This window comes from Camarhynchus parvulus, chromosome 20 (assembly GCF_901933205.1).
Source record: "Camarhynchus parvulus chromosome 20, STF_HiC, whole genome shotgun sequence".
Taxonomy (NCBI): Eukaryota; Metazoa; Chordata; class Aves; order Passeriformes; family Thraupidae; genus Camarhynchus; species Camarhynchus parvulus.
In genome coordinates this window covers 5,762,297-5,783,808 of record NC_044590.1, presented here as the reverse complement: position 1 = coordinate 5,783,808, position 21,512 = coordinate 5,762,297, and the positions used below count along the sequence as shown (strand labels likewise).

Genomic DNA, 21,512 nt, shown 5'->3' with positions numbered 1-21,512 from the left:
ACAGGAAGAATGGACACAGCCTGTCTGTGGAATAATAGCAGTGATGTTATCAAACACAAATGTCCATTTTCTTGGGTGTAAAAATCAGTAAAATTACCTCCACACAGCAAACAGGATTCAGTCCTGCTGACCAAGAACATAATAGAAGATATTTTAAATTTGCACAAAGCCAAGTGCAGTCATCTGCAATACTCACATGGCTGTTTGGCTCATGGAGGAAACTGGAATCTGAATGTGGAACACCACCACAGCTGAAGGATTTGTCAGCTAACTCTTGCTTCTCGCAGGAAAACTGCTTTAAAATTTACCTTTCTCTGCTGTAATAAGTGCCTCTGTAGACAGCTAATAAAAATTTCAGAGTACATAAATTTATCTGCACTTTAATTTCTATTTATAGTTCTCCTTAAATAAGGAGGCAAACAATGTCTCCAAACTGCTCCTAAGTAAGAGTCTGAAGTTAGACTGTGAAACTCCAATGAAATACAAAGAAGTTTTTGGCTCTATTAATGTTGGCAGCTTCCCTTCTCCTTTGTTACTGCCAGGGAAGAATATGCCTGACAGCAGCACCTGGGTTGAAAATTAACTGAAGTCTCCTGAAAAAGGGCTAACCACCATTCTGCTCCAGATCTCTTTGCTTTATTAGAATACTCTTTAAAAGATGACACTGCAGTTCAAGTCCAGAACCACTCTACAGAACAATGAATAGTGTTCACTGAAATTGCCGTTCCTGTGAACTTCACAAAAAAACACAGCAGGAAAATTAAAGATACAGTACTCCAGACTGACCAAGTTTCTGCTGGCATGGAAATGAAAGAGGGTTCTGCAGCTAGAGGCCACTCAGCCATTACGATCAAACTCTTAATAATGGCCATGGAAATGTTTCCTGATTTCTGTTTAAATCACTGATTGCTCAAACTTTTACCTGGGTCACTGAAATTTAGTATTTCAGCCAGAATAAGCTAAGAACTGAAATACTTGTGTGGACTGCTACTCTCCAAAAGGACCACTGTATCTTTAAATGTATCCTGGATTAAACAAAGGTTTTATCTACACTTGTTAAATTATTGCACAGACCATTACACTGACAAGTACATTATGAACCCATGGAATGTTACAGTCTGGCCTGGAAAATAAAAGCAGCAGCATTATCCTTGAGGTCTCAACCATGAGGGAGAGCTGGCCAAGCACTTCTTGAATTGTACTAATTATTAATAGGTTTCAATACACAAATAAAACATTTAAAAATAATCCCTAACTCCCAGGATTATGTTTGGGAGCACTCTCCAAGACTTTCACTGTTTTGCAAGTGGCACTTAGTTTGATTTGACATTTTTCTTGTATCAGACCACCTGCAGGAATCCAGCTGCTCTGTATTTTCCAAAGCTGAAGCCATACAAAGAAATAAAAGCTGGGTCCCCAGGGGATTTGAACCAGCCATTGCAATGTCCAATTGGTGCAGCAATTTCACCTCCTGCACATCTCCTGGCAGTTTGTATGACCTAAACCTGAGACTCATGGAGTGAGATGAGAGGGAGCAGAGCCCACGGTGCCCTGGCCCTGGCCCTGCCACCCCACACGCTCAGATTCATGGCTGGATCCTCCCTCAGCCAGGCAGCCTCAGCTCCAGCAGCCTGCACTCACTGCCTCTGCTCCCCATCAGGCCAAAAGGGGAGGATCTGGGGAGAGGAGGAGGAATTAAAAAATAAAAAAGTCTGATTCATAAACACTTGCTCCACACATGCAACTTGATGGGATTTTCTTCACAGTGCAGAAACCTCCCAGCCACCTACTCTGAAAATAAGTAAAATTCAATAAAACAGTTGGTGTGCAAAAAAAGAAAATGCCTTTGTTTTGTCCTCTCCTCTGGAAGGCATGATGACACATTCAGGCTCAAACAAGTCATTAAAAAATGCCCATTTGCCCATCAAACTGACCAGCTGGCACACTGATTTTGTGTCTGCAGTTACAACTTCTGCCATTGTATCGGTTTATTTGGATCTTCCAGTAACATCTTTCTGCCAGTTGTAGCATTTTGTTGCTTCCCTACAACACTGCAGAAAGAGAGATGGCAACTGTTCTGTCCTTGCCTCCTCAACTGGAGGAAAAATCCTTACCCAAAGCTTCTGCTTGAGCAGGGCTCTGGCTGTTTGATTTAGAACACAGAAGTTTCAAAAGCTACAAAAATCAAATCAGAAGAACAAACAAATGGCTCATGCCAATTGTGGCTGCAAGTGATACATAAATAAACCACTTTTGTCCCAGGCAAAGCTCACAGCTGAGGAGAACATGCACACACACATCACAATACCACTGAGTGAGTGGACTGAAATAAAGATTCTCCTGGCACAAGCCATTTCAGGAGGTTTATGAAAGAGAAACTGTAATAAACTTGTACAGAAGAAGCTGAACCAGCTTCAGACTGGGGAGCAGACACATTGACAAGGAGGCAACAGAGGTGTAAGCATAAAAAACCAAAGTTATGTCTGACATGCAGCTAAGCTATGACAAAGTTATACTTGGAACTGGAGAAAAAGTAGAAAAAAAATCCTTGTTTTAGTCAGGATGTGAACTGCTGCCAATGGTACCATGAGCAGCATTGCAAACCAAGAGCTCTTGTGCCTTTGGCACTTCCACAGGGTCTGTGGCAGCAGGGACACCTTGGGAATGGCTGAGCCTGGAGCAGCACTTGGGTCTGAGCAGCTCTGGATGCTGCAGAGGCTCAGAGACCATGAGCTTCAGACCACGCTCTCAGGAGAGGCAAGGGGGGAAAAAAGAAATCCCAACTCTCACAAAACAGGGTGAGAGAAGACTGGAAAAATGTTCTGTTCACCATCTGAAAGATCCTAGGAATAGAAATACCAACTCAGGCTGTAAACAGAGCTACTTTAGTCAGACTTAAGCCTTTAAAATCTGCTACTTATGAGGAAATTAATTTTCTTTCCTTTTTAAACTGCTGATATTACTATCTGCTCAAAAACCTCTGTGAGGAGTAAAAGAAGTGGAGTGTTATTTATGGTAACTTTAACAACTTCAGTTGGTTGTTGAACAAATTAACCAGTTTTTAAAAGAAAAGGCTTTTAGGTAAGTAATAGGATCTACAGGGTTCACAGAAAGAACCCCATGCTGGAAAAGCAGACCACAGAGAACATAATGATTCAAGTTTTCAAGTGAGCTGATTGTTTTTGTGCTGAGGGTACATTCACAACCCATCCCCCACAATAAAATGGGATACCTATGACACCTCTGATGTTAAAAGTCACAGCTCTTCTCTAGAAGTTATGGTTTGTGTCATGCAAAGAGATTTGTTGGGTCAAAACTGACACATAACTGAATCTCCTGTTCCAGTCCTTAATGCTGACAAAGAGTTTCTCATGTTTCCAAAATAGTGTTCTTTAACAAGATCCAGGAAAAAATGTGGAGAAATATATGACAGAAACAGAGATACAGCTTGACACACTAAAGAACCGTTCGGAAAACATCTGCTTAAATTAAATTTTACTATTAAATCCAGACATCTACTCATCTTGAAAGGGCCTAGCTGCCAGGCTTTTTCCTCAATGTTCTTGTATTTTCCACCCATTTCTTTCTTGTTGGAATCTTCTTTATAATTATTTTTTTCACTGCCAGGTTGCCAAACAGATGTCCAGAAGGACATAAGCAGCAGAAAGACTTAATTTTTTAACAGCATTTATAAAATACTACACAGGTAGAAGGAAGAAAGAGAAAAAAGAGAGTATATAAAACACTCAAACTGCAGCAAGGGCATAGGTGAGGAAGGAAAACACCACAGCTTTGCTTTTCTGTGTATCAGAAACTACAGTTGAGTGCAAACTCAATCCATTGAGTAAGGTGGGCAAATAAAGCCATTCTGGATATCCCTTGAGAGCTCAGGTCAATCGTTTAAGTTTACACAAATTATTATCTAGCTCTAGATTCCTTCTGAATTCTAAAGGAGAAAAATAAGTTTCCAACTACTAAAAAAAAAAATAATGTCACAATGTTTAAAAACAAAGCTTCAATAAAAAATATGTTAAAGACCATCTAGAATTGCCAGACCTCCTGTAGTCAGAGCAATCCATAAGGCATTGGAACTCAATGTATCCAACTGCAGCTTGCCCAGTCAATGGCTGTCTTTCCAAGTCACACCCTGTCCTTTGTTTGCATTAAACACCCCAAATCTCAAATTAGATGAGGACTGGATGAACACCTATGAACCTACACATGCAAGGTTGTGCCATGGAAGTGTCCTTGCACTGATTTCTCTCCATTAACATTTGTGTTAAGAAAGTTGCTGTAGCCAGCTCCAATAGTGCAAGGAGAATATACTTATCACTATCCTTAAAAAGGGAGAGCCACCTTTATGAAAGAAAAGATTCAGATGCTACTTTTTTTTTCCCTATACCGGGGCAGAAGGAAGGAGAATGAATGGGAAGCACAAACAGATCAGAAAGGTCAGCCATGATACTCCAGGTGTGTGTAAAACTTCCTCCCCTCCATCAACCAGCACAGCCTCCCTTTCCCAGCTGTGCAGAGCAGGGGTAACAGAGTTCTAAAAGTCATCCCATGCATTTTTTGTTGCCTTAGGAGGTTTTCTGGTCTTGCTCTCCCCTCCTGTGTTCTCCCAGTTGGTCTCCCAGTTTTCCCAGCTGTCGCTGTTACTGTTCTTGTTGGAGACCGTTCCCGAGCCCCACACGTCCCAGCTATCCGAGCTCTTCTTCTCTGTGGAATTGTCCACATAGGTCCAACTCTCACTGCTTGGAGATTTATGAGCTTTTGGTGCATCTGAGTTGCCAAAGGTATCCCAGAAGCTTTGATCTACAGCATTGTTCTGGTAGCCCTCCCCTCCACTGTTCTGGTAGCTGTCTCCCTCAGCTGGTCTACTGGGGGATGGGGGGGAAAGGAAGGTAGAAATAAATTAGTTATGTCAAACATAACAGTAAAAATAAATGACCCCAAAGAAAACTGTATTTCTACTGCTCTTTGCTTTAAAAAAACCCTTGATGATAAAGGAAGAACTAAATAAGCTAAATATGACATAAGCTTGTTGTCTAATTCACAGATTTTGTTAAGAGATTTAACGAGCCCAGGGAAAGGGAATGTGCATTTGGAGTAAATTTTAAACCAAAATATGTGCACTGCTTTGTTCTCAGTTTAAAAACAGTTATAAACAAAATTATATTGAATTCCTCCTTATTACATAGAGGAGGACTATCAGCAAAGACAGAATAAGTTCTTAATATTGAAAAATTACCTTTCACTACTATACTACAGTGAATGTACAGGAGATAAAATTATGTGTTCAAAGAGATAGAAAGCAAGAACAAAATATTACCTGTCAGAATTATCATCTGCTTTGCCTGAAAAGAAAGTGGTGACATCTCTCCATCCCTTACTCCCAACTCCCTGAACCTAGAGAAAAAAAAACACACTCCATTCATTTGGACTGAACCAACACCCCTGCCAAGTCCAAGAGCAAAAGCCAGACAAATTCCTCCACTTGTTCCCACAAATTAAACACGTTTAACTCAGAGCTCATTAATGTTTCTGATGGGCAGTTACATGGTGGATGTAAAGAACATCCATTTGACAGCACTGTGCTGCTGGAAGAGGTGGGAATTGTAACATCTTTTGAATCTTCTCCTAGACTTCCTTGACAAAAGTACTGGAATTAGTTCTTACATAAAATGAAACCTAATGAAAGCAATGATGTTTTATGATTAATGCAACTTGCATTTATATTTCTACTGTTCTACACAGCTACTTTCACTCTGTTTCAGCATTATTTCACTACCCACATAAAACAGGCCTAAAGTTGAGTCCTAGAACTGGATCAGAAATACAACTTCAGAAGTGACATCATGGAAGGTACCATTCTGAGACAGGGAGGATGAATCCCAGAATTCAGCCTGAAAGTTTCCAGGCTCTAAACAGAACACGTAACATAATTTATTTTATTCAAACAGTACCAAAACCTAAGACACTGAGTTGGTCTATGGAAGAGTTTCCAGTGCTGACTTTCCCAGTGCTAGAAGAGACACACTCCTGGGTAAAACCATGCAAGTTACCCCAGCAGCTGTTAGTTTGTGCAGGATTTCTGTGCTTGGCAGCCTCAGGCACACTTACCACATCACCGAGAGCAGCGGAAGGCAAAGGAGAAAGGTGAAGAGAATTAGCAGCTTTTACTGTACCAGTGGAAGACAAGCTGTCTCCATATTCCCTCACACATTTTCTTTGCTGTTTATAATCACCCCATGTCCTCATTCAAATTATTAAGAGGACACCATCATGCCTGTGCAGCTTTAAACACCCCAACAGAAGTGCTGACTACTGAAAATTCCACTTTCTCTATTCAACACAAGCACAGACCAAAGCTACACTGGGGTTTTGTATTATTTTTATGAGAATATGGAGACTGGCTTGACTTGTTTGGCCTCCTTAAAGCCAGGCAGGCCACCTCATACCTTGCTGGCCAACTGTGATACCCCCGTGGTGACCTCCTCAAATATTTTCCCCTCTTTCACCTATGTGGACCAAAGTATTGGTAATTAGTCATAAAACAAAGTATTACTGAAACCTTCAGACAGCCTCATTTGTGCTTAACAGCTAAAATGTCAAAAAAACCAACCCCAAACTGAATCAAAATAGATTTAAGTCAAAACTAAGTTAAGAAAATTATATATGAAGCCTGTTGATCTACAGTGGAGTGAAGCTCAGTCCTTTGAGTTTGTGGGAATTTTCTGTGGCTAAAAACCCAGTTTGAGGAAGGTATCACACCCAGTTTGAGAAAGGTATCATTTAAACACAGTTCAGGTATCATTACACTACTGCTGAGCAATAAAACACAAGTACAAAAAACATCTGCAAACATGAAGCTTTATCAATATATTCCACTGCATATAAAGACTGTGTTTCGAAATGTAGCAGATCCCTTTTATTCTCTATCTTTTATAGATGCTTACTTAAATATTAAAAGGGCTTTGAATTTTGGTGGAACACAATACAACAGGTACCTTTCACCACTTAATAAATGTTGTTGTTGTTCCAAAGCAAGTGATTTTGTATAACCATACAGAGAATAATTATTTCAGAAAGTAACACTTATTTAGAACTAACAGCACAACATCCTAAGGGAAATGGATCTCTTTTTTTTTAACACAAAATGCATAATTTCTCATTAAATTGTCCTACAAAATAAAAAGCAGCTCAAGGAAATGCACCCTAAAATATAACCCTGAAAATAATGCATCTAAGCCTTCTGAAATAAGCTGTGGATAATTCTAGGGAATAGAAAACCAATTAGAGTCTTCTCCTGTGATTTGAAATGCCATGTAAAGAACGGTAAATTAATAAAGGTAATAGAAGAGGAATCAATTTGCAATATGATTAAAACATTCTCTTCAAATGGCTTAAAGATGTTTGACTGAATTAAAATAAAGCTGGCAGGTAGGTAAAACACTAGGAACTTAACACTCCAAGATACAACTACTAATAGATAGGAATATATATATATATTTAAACAACTGATTTTATATCCATTTAGGGTGCATTTTCCCCTTGTTCCATCTTCCATTATTGAAAGCATGAAATCCATAAAATGGTACCTAACAAGAGAGAATGTGACAGATGCTGGCGAACATGAGAGAGGCAGGTGCAGGGAGTTTCCCCTCATTAACATTTCTCTTATAGGAGCCTAACTTGGGAGTTGTTTGATGTCTCCCCTTCACAAAAAGACCCCCTGAGAACCTGGGCAGCTGTGGCAGCAGGAATGAACCATTCCTTGAGTGAGCACAAGCATTTTTCTTCAAGCCATGTACTAGATCCAAAGTTACCTTTTCCTGTGCAGGTTTGAGAACATTTTCATTTAATGTCTGACCTAACTCTGAAGCCTATTTAAAAGCAAAACAAAAACAAAGTCAGTTATAATTTCTTTAAAAGAAAAACCAATAAAAACCCACAGCCACCAACTTCTGCAGGCTCATTTCTCAGCAGTATCTCCAAAAACACAGGAAGCCTTTAGCTTCGATTCATACAAGCAGAATGAAAAGCTGAAAAGCACACACAAAGTGCTGCAGAAGACATTAAAAGACAAGAAATTAAAATCAGATACACATGGCAATAGATGCCCAGAGCCCAAGCAAAGTCTGAACTTGCACTGGAAGCAGAAGCAATGGTGCAACCAGCAACAGTTTTGAGGATGGGCCCCTTGCTAATGCCTGCAGCTGAATATTTGGAAGAACTGTCCTCATCCCCCCTTATTTTTCCATACTAATTAAATTACTCCTAGAAGTAGATCTTTTTGGCTGATTTTCCCTCAGTGTCTCTTTCTTGTAGTGCTCCAATTATCATCTGTTAGTAGTTCTGAGCAAAACACAAGAGCCAAAGCTGTGACAGAAGATTTTTGTTATTTTCTTTAAAGCTCCAGGTTTGCAGGGAGAAAAAACAATGAACTGCAGAAATCTGTTGCAATCCAGAACAAGATGCACAAGGATATTGTACTTCAGAGGCAGCTTACAAAAATGTAAGCCCACAGTCCAAGTCACAAAATTACTTTCATAAGGCAAAGCTGACAAGGACAGCAAGTTTAGAAGAGTTTGAAATAATTCCTTGCCCTACTACTATGATAAGCCTTTAAAGATTTAAACTTTCTTCAGAAGTGCCATATCATACTGAGTGCCTCCAGAATTCTCCTGGTTAATCCAAAAGGGCCAATATGCCAAGAATTAAGTTTGATTTCCTAAGGGTCCATATTTGACTACCATTGCTCAGGGCTTGAGTCTTCACTCATGTTCTTCCTGGGAATGGTGCACCTCCAACATCTTTCCTCCTCAGACTCCCAGGTGTGTAAGAAGCCCTTCCCTAAGACACAGCATTCCCTGGATCTCCCCTTTTCTCAGCCATTAGCTCCAGTACTTCTACTCTTTACAGGATAAAAATTCTTTGAGAAGCAAAGGAAAAAGGAAATCCCACTTCCACCTAGTGAGAAACATGAATGCAAATCACAAAGGGATTGTTACCTTTGGAAGTGAGGCTACAAAGTGTTTAAGAAAAACAAGAAGGGGGTGTTCTCACCTTTGAAAAACCCTCTGGAGTCTACTGAACCCAGCAAAGTGTTTATGTTTGGTAATAAGGAGTGTAACACACCCAGACTAACAGTTTGGGTGTCCAAGTGGAGTCACTGGTAGAATTAGGAAGAATTCTTATCTGATCTCTTACTCAGCCACATAATTTTGTAGATGTGGAAATGAAAGATTTGGGTATAACTGTATTTTCATCTAAATCCCTTCATCCTTCCTTCCTATTGCTGAATTTAAGACAGCACTTTAACCACCATAACAAACACCTCATTCAAGTGTCTGCCTTCCAGCAACACCCAGCTCTTGGCACATTCCTGGGGCAGACATGCAAACAGAAATCCTGAAATCATCAGAGTGTGGACAGCAGCACAGTCAACTTTCAGACAGTGCACAGCTTAGGTATCTCTATCCAACTTCACAAATTTTAAGTAGGTTTGAAGAAATGTTACCATACAAAACACACAACATTATTCTAAACAGGTTTGATGTAAGGCAGAGAAAGAAAAGACAGCTCAGGAGCAAATGCACATATTCAGCACGAACAGACAAGGAGTCCATGCACAAGAACAGATGTGAGGGTGTTACCGGCTCTGGCTGCTGCTTGTAGCCCCAAAACTTTACCCAGAGAGCAAAAGAGAAAAGAGCAAGGAAGGTAGAAGCAGCTTTTAGCAAAAAATTGGCAGCATTTTTTCAGGCAAGTTAAGTATCATGAACCTTTTTCAACTTTTAACATCTACTGACAAGAGAAACAGTGAAATGTGTTTGGTCACTGGGTCCCATATAAACTTTTAACCAATGTAGTGCATCAAAAATGTGTTAAATCTGTTCTGCAAAGGGTCAGAAGTTTCAGGAACAAAATTTAACCTTTAGTAACACAGCTTAGATTGCAGAGTATCATGTTGCTGTAGTCCTTGTCAGTAGATGTGATGAGCTTTTAAACTTAATATTATAGTTATTAATAATACTAAAGAAAGAGCAGCTTTTATTACAAAAGGAGAACTGCCAGAGGGAGTGAAGAGGAAGACCTGTAGAAAACTTAGTTTTTCTTAAGCCAAGCAATTTCAAAGCTTTGAAGTAGGAAGTTTGGGTGCTTTAACAAGACATTTTTGTTGCAAACATGCCCAAGTCTGGCCATTTGAAGGATTAATATCCCAGTGCATAGACCTCTCTGAACACCTATAAATATCTGCATCTCACTCAGAACTGGACAAATTAAGAACCACATTCTTTTATCACTTTTACATTTGAATTTAAAACTTGTCCTTGCAGACAGATGTTGCATATCTCAGAGCTCTGTGTAATCAGGTCTGACTATCTCTGTTTTAACCCCAGTTTGATAAATGAAATCCTTTTGTCATTGCTACTTTTTAAAACACACACAAGCAAGTAGATTTATTAATAATATTGAGCAGTTCACACTTGTAACATCTTATTAGGCTTTAGCCATGGGAAGCTGGCTTGCATTGTATTGCATCACTAAAGAAAACCGCTTCAATCTGGACCACATTTAAGATTCACAGAAGTAAACCAGGAGTATGTTAAGTTTGCAAGCTCTGCAGCCTCTCCAACACATCAAACAAGAACAAAGAGTGGAGTATCCCTGTTTATCTCTTGCTTAATTTGATCACTGCAGCTGATTGCAATTCCCATGGAATTAAAAGCTAGAACTAAACACTACTGTGCACTAAGAAGGAAAAGCACACTGGTCTGCTGATGATCAAATCTAAGTCAATTGGTGCAGGCACACACATGGCACTTAAAGACAATTAGATGGAGTAAGAGCTAAATCTATAATCACCTTTTGACTTGCTTGAGATCCAAATCTGGTAGCCTGTGAAGAGAAGCAAATACAAGCAGGTTTACCTGGAATAAACCCTTTGATTTTTAAAGACATGCATTTAGAAATGCTGCATGATCCTCTCCAAGGTAATGGAGCTTTGGCAGAATTTCACAGTGAAAAGAGAATACCCCTAATACCACCTCTGGCATTCCACTGCTAACTAAACCACATTTTATTTACTTACACCCTCTTTAGCAGCTGAGGCAATTTTGCTTGCTCCAGTTGTAAAACTGCTCCATCCCTTTAGAGAAAGCAAGAAAGTCATGAGTTACATTGAATAATAACAGCAAATAACTTAATTTGCATTAAAACAAATTAGCTGAAGTCAAAATGGTCTAATACAGCTTGTCCTGCTACTGAGAGAAAAATTAGAGCCTCTCATTTAACTGAAATATAGTGATGAACTTCCAGTATTTGTGTGAATTTGAACAAGCCAGTGTTTCAGATGCTACTCTGCTAAAAATGGCTACAAGTGTGGGGAAAAATCATCCCATGCAGTGGAAGACAAATTGTTTTCCTCTCCAGGATGAACACTCATGCAAGGAACTCAGCCTCCCAGAAATACAGAGCTTCAGGACACACTGCAATGTGTGTCTGTGCTCACACGAGGGCATTCCAGCCAGAACATTCAGGGAGATCCTGCACTCAAAGAACGGCTCCCAGGAACAGGAACAGTGCTGCCTCTCCTTGGCTGTCTTAGCTCACCTGCAGTACACTGCAGATGTGATTTCTAATCTGAACTCTCTGGCCTAGAAGTGTGAGATACCTAGAAAATATTTAGCTGATCTATACTAAGCAGCCTGTGGGATCACCTGGAATATGGTGACCAATCTGTTCAAAGGCTCAGGCATTACCTTTCTCTAGTAAGTTCTAGTGAAATTATTCATTTATTTATTTTTAAATAAACCGTGGAACTTGGTGTGAGTATTTAGGTAGTAAGGCTCTACAGAGGGCTGTTGGCCACTAACCTTGGTAGAACACCTTACTGTATTTCTAAATGATTCCAAACTCCAAACAATGTTCAGCACTGTGACTTTGAGCCTATCAAAGCAGCAGTATGGCCCTGACTGCCTCTGACTTTATTCCCATTTTATTTCAACAATGCATCTTTCACTATCTCTACTTGAATCACGACAACTGTTCAGCCATATGCTGTTATCTCTTCACACCCTGTCATAAGTATTTCAAATGTTTTCATCACTGCTCAGGGCTTCTGGCACCCACATAAACACACATTTCAGTTGTTTTCCTCTGAACATCCCTAAGATGGTTAACAGATTTAGAGATATTCTTTACAGGTAATTACATTTTTTACCTTCAGCCCCCTTGATTATTATTTCTTAATCCATTGCTATATCCTCACTTATTTCTATGAACTGATACCAGACATAATTCTTAGTTCTGCTCAAGTTTCTCCATTTTGCCTGTTAAAGTCCACCAGTATCATCTTCACTCTTTGAGAATACAACCAATACTCTGCATCTCTCCATATCCACCTGCAGTCTTTAGTTTCTCCTCTCCATTCATATTCTCCCATACCAGGGGCTAAACCAGAAGAGAACAGTAATTCAGAAAGTTCCAAGCAATTCCTTACCGAGTACAATGAGGACATGGCATTATTCAGGAAGTCATCCTCTTTTTTTGGAGGGTTTACTGTGTTCCCAAAGCCCACATAGCGATTCTCTTGGCCACTGCCACAGGGAAAAGGAATAAACAGTTCTTGTATCAGCATGCAGCCATTAAAAACATTAAACAAGAACTGAAAAGCATGGAAGGATGACAATTGTTTTTGCACCTGGAAAAGAAAGTCCTGTAGCACCCAGCACCCAAAATACAAAACTACTCACTTCATAAAAACACCAAGGATCCACTGAGGAATCCTAGGACAATATAATTTCCTCTGTGCAAGCTAATGTGGTCTTAATGATTCTCCAGGTTTAACAAATCAGTGACATCAGAAAGTTGAGTAAATCCTAATAAAGTGACACATGAAAATAAGAAAAGGAATGAAAGAAGCTTTATAAATGCCTCTGTTTAACTCAAATCACTGTAAGGTACAACATACAATCAGAATTCCCTGGTTTGGGACCCACCACAATAACATTTGGAGTTACAAACTTTTTCTTCAATGCTTCAAATATTTTGTTACGCTAAAGGGAGAGGCACTCAGAAAGTCAGTAAATATTGCATTACCCTTGGTAAGAGCTGACATCATCATTTAACCAGTCTTCAAAAGCCTTGTCAGAAGAGGCAGTTGCAGTCTGAGATTGTCCAGCAGAACTGAAATAAAACATTGAAGAATCACAGCCATGTTAAGCAAAACCCACCAGCTCAGCAGTACAGCTTGATGTATATCACCATAATACAGGTTAGAAATTGATTATTTATTTCATCTATCAAGAAGAGAACTCTAATGCAACCACTAAAAGGCATGAAGCTCTTGTTCCTTTGATTTACAACTGCTTTTGCAGTTAACTAGGATCTTTAGTGCCCACAATAACAAACACTACATGCAAAAGCAGAACAACAGAATTGCTGTGGTACAGATGCTCCCCTGGTAATTAGCAGCAGAAGGGAAAAGTCTGTTTCTTTTTCCCTGGCATCCAATCCCAAACTGGCACAGCACCACAGTTAAGGTGTGTCACTACCTGTGAGTGACACAAATGTCTAATTTCAGGTGCACTGCAAGTCAGGATAAAACAAGCACGGCTTCTTCCCTGCTCTCAATTCTCTCTGCCATGGTTTAGGTGCAGGGGGTGAGAATTATTACACAAACAAAGTCCTGTTACCTCATACTCCATAACTTCAGCTTGTTCAGATACCAGCAGCAACAGGGTAAACCCAGCAGATATGAAACCATCAGGTTTTGATGCTGTGTCTGTATCTGATGCTGTACCTGTACCAACAGTAGCAGGGTAAGCAGGGCACGTACCGGTGAGCAGAAGACAGAGACATTTTAGGCTGAGGTGGGGTCCAGTTCCTGGCAGGAGAAGTTTCAATGGACCACTCCTTGCCTTCAGCCAATGTAGCTACCTACAAGAGGCAGAATAGTCAAGAATGACAAGTCAGAGATTTCATACAAATTATAAACTGCTTCTGTAACACAAGGACAGGTCATTTTTCCAATTTGCTGCTGGATCACTTAACTTTTTTTCACAAGAAACCGATTTTTTTTTTCTGACTCCCAGGTTGTGATGTTGAATAGAACACTGGTTTTATTTCAGGCAACTGAAATAGAAAATTAGACAATTTCCTCAAAGAGGCAGGTTTGGTTTGAAGAGGAAAGATTGGATTAATGTAGAGATGTAAGCACTAATCACAGAGTAATGGAGGAACAGAACTGCATTATTGTTGTATGTTACTACATACACTAAAGATTTATCAAATCACTTTGCATAGAACTGTACAGCTGAGGTAGTGAACTGAGAACTGAGACAGCTCCACTGACTAAACAGCTGCAACAAACAGCAGCACTGAAAATCAGAGCTATCTCAGCTAAAAGCAGAAATGAAAATTTCAATAGAAAACTCTTACAAGACTTTGGAAGAAGCACTCTAAGACCTTTAGGGTCCCAAGAGGACAGTCCTGGACTGCCAGCTCTGAGGTACCAGACCCTTGGGATAACCTTGGGCTAAATTAGAGAGAGTTACTCAAAATAAGGAAGTTAGTCCAGAAAAGCTCCTGCCTGCCCAAGACACTCTTTCCTAACCCCACCTTATCTCCCTGGCAGGACAACATTCCTTTTCTCTTCTGATGAATACTTGAGCCATGAACTCATTCAGGTTTACATTAACTCTTCCAGGATTTCACATCTCTCACATTTACCTTTTCAGGAACCACTGCAGAGGTTCAAAAAATTGCAATTTCCCTCCTTTCAAAACCAAGTGCTTACAAAACACATTGATATTTTCAGATCACGGGGGTGAGAAAACACTTAAAACTGAGCCTACCTGGTCTCTAAACAGAGCTGCAGCTTTGCTGTTGTATTTCTCTTGCATTGTCCAGCATGGATCATAATCATCTTGAGACTCCAAGAACTGTCGGAATTTGCTGTTACCTCCAGCTTTCATTTTCTCCAGCTCAATATCCTTCCACTTGTCCATGGTCACAGAACGCACAAAACTGAAAAGCAGGTTTAAAAAAAATAAAATTTAGATCACAGCTTGTTATAATTTCATGCTGTATCAACAGTGACAGAAAAAAATCTTATTACAACCTATCTCAAAAGTTGAGAGTATAAACATCTTCGAGAACACTCTCGCAGTACAGAAAGACAGATCATCATAAGAAGGTGGGCAGACCCTTACTGAAATAAGCCAAAATCATGTCATTTATTGGCATTTAAAGGAGACAGTCAACAGAAGGCAAGTGACTGAAAAAGCAACTTCCTTCAAAGTCCAGAAATTAATCTAGCCCACTATGTAACAGAAACTTTTCCCATACTTCACTCTGCAATTTTCTTTTTCTGTCTGTTATCATGTATTTTGATGGTTGGACTTGATGATCTTAGACGTCTTTTCCAACCTTGGAAATTCTACGATTCTATGTCCTCATCTCAGAAATTTCATGTTTTCTTCCATGCCACATACAGAACAGTTCAAAGGCTCTTTTCCTATGCAACTTCTACTCACTAATGAGCTTCAAATCACCCCTGGAAAAGCAAAGAATGTACTTCTGAATGGCCTCCTTGCTTTGGTGATTTCCCTCCTGGACTTCCTCTCCTTTCCTCATGTGAGTAACTGTTCCCTGCTCTGACCCTATGGGCTCTCCAGAACCCCAAATAGTTCTTATTCCATAGATCCCCATGTCAGCTGAGCACAGTTCTTGGAAAACAACGAAAACTATCATTTATATTACAAAAAAAAAAAAAAAAGAAACCTGAACAGAATAAAGCTGTTTTTTAGACTAGTTTTATAAGCAACTAATTACAGACAAGGGACAGAGAGCAAAGCTGACTTTGGAGAGGAGCATGAAGCAAAACTGCCAGTGAAATGCTGGATTCGAGACATCCTATACATTCCAAACCAACACATGCTGTTCAGAGCCATAATGAACCCTGAGGTAATGCAACTCAGTCCATGGTGTGTTGGAAAGGCTGACCTGAGGTGAACTCCCAAGCCTCGGTGTTTTCCTGAGCACTCCAGACAGATCCAAATTCCATAGGTCACACTCACCCACTGGGGGTTAAATGCACCACATTCAAAACAGACCTGTGACAGAAAAACAGTTACTTCCGCAATCTGTCATCACTGTCCACGAGAAGTTTTCACAGCTCAAAAAGGCAAATCATGAGAACATCACACACCAAAAATAATTTCAGAAGGAAGGGTTCTTAGTGTTTGGAAACACCTTTCCTGCTATCATAAACTTCTTTCAGATATTTATTTCTGCTGCTTAGATTATAAAAATTACTGCACCAACTACCAAAAACCAGGGAGGAAATACAGACAAGCAAATGGAAATTACCATGCAAAGAATTAATTTTGATTTCATTTCCATTGCCTTGAAAGAAAGTAACCAAACTGAATTCTTGAGGTTTCCTTGGTAAAATAAAAATGCAATATTTAAAGTTTGGAACATTTTTTCAGTCACACTTCAGTTTGGCAGTAAACGGTAGCAGATCTAAACAGAATTTTTCCTTTAGAAATAGCTTTATTGCTCATACAGTGCAACAACTTCAGTTTTATGATCAGATTCACCACTCAAGATTTAATGTATTGGTATAAATAAAAGTGAATCTTTCTGTGGACTATCATATTTAAGGTATAATCAAGCTACTTGAAATGGACTATTTTAATTTAAGTTGTGCCCCAGACACCACTTGTTGAAAAGACCCCAGGGGTTCCAGCATTACTAGAACTTCTGAAATACTTGTGCCAAATATGCAACAATGCATTGTAATGCATACATGAGATATCCAAATTCCTATGTTAGCATTAGCGAGCCACAGCACAAAGACAACAGCAGCTGTAGCAGACCTCAGTGCACATCTGGAGTAGGTAAAAAGCAAATGCAATTCTACAAAACTGATCTAAAGATCATAATTTCCTCACATTGTTCTCATCTTGTGCTCTGACTTCCTTGAGGACTTTCCTTGTTCTTGGACTTGCCATGATTCTGCAAAGGGAGAAAAAGAAACGAAGTCATGATTAGGGATTTGATGTTGGTAGGATGCTCGGTACCTCACAAGCACAGCTCTGTGACAAAGAGCCTGGAATCTAAACCACTGACTCACAACCAGCTGCAGAGGAAAAACAGACAAACCAAACCACCATAAACCCCATAATCTTTTTTTTTCCATTTACTTTGCACTTTTAGGGTGATTTATCCATCTTAATTTCATCAGTGGAAAGGTGTAATTCAGTCATGGTTGAAAAGTGGTCAGGGGGTGATAAACACAGGAATTCTTCTGTGACACAAGTGGTATCAAAACAAACTCTACTGGCTGCTGCTCCCAGGCCCATCCACTACCCTTCCTGAAAGCACTTCCTAACATCCATGATTTCACTAGATCACATGCACACAGCTCATCAGACCTATGCAAAAAATAGCAGAAACTCTTACACTTCAGAGTGCAGAACATGTTGCTAAAAGAGCCCTTTACTAGATGATACTTGTAATTTTCCAGAAATATTGAGTTTGTTTGTCAACTGAATTCTAAGAAATTAAGGAATTTATTGGGACCTTTTACACAAAATAATATTGTAATTCAACAGGCATGTTTCGCTGGCAGACCACATAATCTCACTCAAATTTTTATGATGCAGAAAACAGGAGGGAGTAGTGTCAAGCTATGGATAAAATACACATTAAGACAAAAAATTTGATTCACACACAGTAAACAGCCTGGAAAAACTCAAAGTACAAAAAGCACTCATGATGTGAAAAACTATAGTGTAGGGTGCAGCATAAGGCTGCAATTTAGAAAAAAATTAATTCCTATTATCAACTAATAGCATCATATTTAAATTAACTTTAAATAAACAACATCTGTTCTCCCTTTTTATTTCCTCTCTATCTTCTCATTGCTACTCCAGAAAACAAACTTCTAAGGTGTAATAAAAGACAGAAGTCACCAAGCTGACTAGAAACAGCACCAACTACTAAATGTCAAGCTTATTGGCCAGTCAGATACAAAGCATAAAACAGCAGGTTGATATTTTCACCAAACAGTGGTGTGAGAGGCAAAAATGCCTTTATGCAACTGGTTCTCTGTGCTATTTGAATAAATAATCAGAAGTCCTTAGAACATCAAGAAAATTAACAAGCTGACAATAATATTAAAAGGAAAATGATTATTACATACAACAGCCCTAGGGGATGGAGGAAGGATGTATATTTAACAAATAAAGGAAGGGTGGTTAAAAAGGTAAAATGCTCCAGGTAAGGAAAAATTGCATTTGTATGACTGACATCAAGTTCAACCCCTAAACCAAAGCAGTACAATAAATAGTTCTGTGCATCACCCACTAAGATACCATGACTCAGAAAAGAAAAAGCTCCGTGTTGAACCTACGTATTGCCACTGCTAAAAGCAGAGGGTGTTCGTAGCAGAAGTCACTGCTTTTTATCCAAAGCACTTATTCCTCTGTAAACATCTTGCTGACAAATGCTTAATTCTGTGGAATTTAAGGTGAAGTGCTTTCGCTGATGTTTAGAATGTGCCACTTTTTCAGCCTTAATTACTTTTTATTGGGCAAAACCAGGTAATTGTGATAGAAGTTACTACAAATAGTGGTGAATAAAATCTTCCTGCATCCTGCATTAAAATAAAACTGAGCACAGTTATTTTTATCAATAATCTAATAAAATTGTGTAACTTTAAAAACAGGAGAATGAAAGTGTGTCAAGTGACTCCTCATATAATGAAACACACTTTTTCCAACAGCATTCCAATAACATTTAGCCTTCCTTGACTTACTCATGTGCATGTGAGCAGGGAGGGAGATAGCACTATATGCATTTTCTCATGTTCTAAATAACAATCATAAACACATTTATATGACTCCCAGTCTCTGTCTTCAATTCCACTATCTGTCCCTGGTGAGATAATAGAATTCTTCCTCTGCAGCAGAAAAATTAAGTAAATAACTCTGCAGGAATAGCCAGACAGACAACAGTGTACCCTCTGGGCCCTCCTCTCTGCCATTATTGCTGCTTGCTCTTTGCATGTCAACATCTCTTCCTCAGGAATGAATTTCCCCAGCATCTTCCTGTACGTTACTGACAGCTTCCAAAGCTCCTCTCTTAGGCTGGATGTTCAATCCTCTTACCCCTACCCTTCCTTTATCACTTTTCCTCCCTTTTCACGGGTTTTCAATCAGAATAACCAACAGAGGCAGTCTACATGCAGAGGCCTTCCAGCCACAATGGCAGATGAGCACTGCTGGAGCTGAACAGGAAAACCTCTTCCCACTCCAACTCTGCACATGCCAGGAATTGTCTACAAAGCAGAAAGTTACATCCATCCTCCAACAGCCAATATCCAGCCCCCTTCAGGGCTTATACACAAGTTTCAGATCTCCAGCTCCAAGGTGACAGAGGAAGTGATTGCTTTTGGTTCTGCCATAACTACCTTTTTTTAAACAAAAACTGAAAGACTTTGGCCAATTGCAGTCTGAATATACACCCACCCCACATGCACCAAGTCCCCTGCCCAAATCATGTCTGTCTGGTGGGAAGGCAGAGCTTCACCCACACCACGACAACCAAGAAAAGGAGGAGGTAACTAAAGGCACCAGCTTTTCATCTTGTCCTCCTCCACCAAAGCATTTGGAAATAAAGGACAAAATAAAAATGTCCTGTTCTAAGCTTTCTAATAGGTAATATCTTTAGAGATGCCTAGCTTACTTTTAATGATTTTTCTACAAAGCTTTAAGGGTTCAAATTATCATTGATTACCACCAAAAAACTGAGCCCTGGTAACTGACTGGACATATAAATATAACCACTGTGCTGGTTAAGTTTCATGACTAAATACCCAAGAAAGAAGCCACCTTAAAGAAATATACATAGTTTTGATCTAGTAGAAATGGACATAAGCAGTGAAGCAAATGTTTAGTTTCCAGAGTAAGTTTCCATTGAAAAATATAAATATTCTTGACAAGGGTTCCAAAGTGGAAAGAGACAGCTTCACACAGATCAATCTCACACTCTTATTTCCCAAGCAATCAGCTCCCAGAGCAAAAACTAGACATACACCATATGAGTTTTCTGGTTATGAAACTAACCAGAAACTTGCTAAACAATCAAAAAGGCAGAAGTGGACTGGAAGTGGAAATAACACCTAACAGGACTTTGCTCCTCTGATACAGCATCAAATTCAGAGCCAACCTGCAAAGAGCTTTGCAATTCAGCACACGGAGAGTCAGCAGGTGACGTGGCCTGGTGACTTCATGGTCCTGAAGGCTCCCTGCGAGTCCCACCAGTGCGAAAAGGCCACAGAGGCTGAAGAAACCTTTGCAATCTCACACTGCGCCCATCTCCGTGGAGCTGGCACGGTTCTCCTTCGCAAATACATCAAAGACCGGTGCATACTTTTAAAGCCGAGAGGTTTTACACTCACCCGCCTCACCCAGCGCCTCGCAGGGCCGAGAGAAGGGCGATTCCTTCGGGCACACCTGCGCTACCCGGATCCCAGCGGCGTCCTGCAGCCTCTCTCAGAACATGGCCGGGTTCCGCCGAGCCCTCCGGCCTCTGCTTTCTAGGCAAGAAAATAACGCAGAAATAGCTGAAATAGCAGGCAGGGTGATGCCTCCTGCCCGTCACGCCAGCCTGGCACCCGCACCTCGCCCGCCCTCGGCACCGTCCTGTGTGACAGTGCGGGGGCCGGGCCCGAGCGCCGCCACCTCAGCGCTGCGCTGGGGGACACAGGCGGCCCCGGCACGGCGAGCCCCGGCGCGGGGAGCCACGGGGACGCACCACGATCCTGAGCAATACTGTTGCCCCTGTCTCGGTCCCGGTCCTGATCCCGGTGCCAGTCCTGATCCCGGTGCCAGTCCTGAACCCGCTGCCGATCCCAAACCCGGCCGCGGCCCGGTCCCGCCCGGCGCCGCCGACGTTGCAGGGCGCGAGGCATTGTGGGCGCGCGGCTTAACCCGCTGCGGGCCGGGCCGGGCCGGGCCAGGAGCGCCCAAAACATTCGGTTCTATCCAACTCCGCGTGCCCCAGAGGGAAGTTTAAGGGATTTTTTTCAACCTGGCAAAGCTGAAATAAAGCTTTAAAGCGAGCCTTGCAGGCGCGCTGCTCTCCGTGCGCATAAACGACCCCCGGGGTTTATCGCTGAGGGGAGGCTGCCTTTGGGGGGTGAATTATGTGGAGTTACGTGGTTTTTCCTCACACACCTATGGATGTGAGCAAAGCAGGGTTTTCATGTTGCTCCCACGCTGGGAATAGCAGATGGAGATGGGCTGGTTGGACCCCCACGCTTCCCCCAGCTTCACATCCAGCTCTGCCTGCACTGCTTTTGTCACAGCTGGGGCACTGGGACGGTTTGGGGTACCCCGATCAATATATGGAGGAGCTAAAGCTACTAGGGAGCATCCAAAGGAGGCCACAAGGATGAGGAAGGGTCTAGGGAAAGCAATTAGAGGAGTGGC

At 40.8% G+C, this 21,512-nt stretch overlaps 1 protein-coding gene across 8 annotated transcripts; it reads right to left on the bottom strand.

Annotated features, from left to right (window-relative positions):
• Positions 1-614: 614 nt before the first annotated feature.
• On the bottom strand, positions 615-20,972 carry ARFGAP1 (ADP ribosylation factor GTPase activating protein 1). Of its 8 annotated transcripts, XM_030963127.1 has the most exons (15): positions 20,836-20,972; positions 20,480-20,617; positions 16,968-17,031; positions 16,015-16,124; positions 14,865-15,036; positions 13,847-13,947; positions 13,108-13,194; positions 12,509-12,605; positions 11,099-11,155; positions 10,873-10,905; positions 9,660-9,689; positions 7,830-7,886; positions 6,462-6,521; positions 5,333-5,409; positions 615-4,877 (listed from the first exon to the last, which is right to left on the bottom strand). In XM_030963127.1, exons 3-15 carry the CDS (start codon positions 17,025-17,027, stop codon positions 4,550-4,552), a joined length of 1,269 nt encoding a protein of 422 aa, XP_030818987.1. In that variant the 5' UTR covers positions 17,028-17,031; positions 20,480-20,617; positions 20,836-20,972; the 3' UTR covers positions 615-4,549. The 8 variants fall into 8 exon arrangements, with proteins under 8 accessions (XP_030818987.1, XP_030818981.1, XP_030818980.1 ...); XM_030963121.1 differs by lacking the exon at positions 9,660-9,689 and having other exon boundaries at positions 615-4,880; positions 20,480-20,644; XM_030963120.1 differs by lacking the exon at positions 9,660-9,689 and having other exon boundaries at positions 615-4,880.
• Between the last annotated feature and the right edge of the window lie 540 nt (positions 20,973-21,512).

Bases quoted from the DNA above. Each gene is read 5' to 3' on its own strand.
- ARFGAP1 (XM_030963127.1), bottom strand. From the start codon at position 17,027: ATGGCAAGTCCAAGAACAAGGAAAGTCCTCAAGGAAGTCAGAGCACAA. The intron at 16,125-16,967 runs GTGAGGAAATTA...TTTCTGTCACAG, and splicing joins GAGCACAAGATGAGAACAAT to GTCTGTTTTGAATGTGGTGC. The intron at 10,906-11,098 runs GTAAGTAAATAA...TTCTCTTCACAG, and splicing joins CCTCAGCTGCTAAAGAGGGT to GCTACCAGATTTGGATCTCA.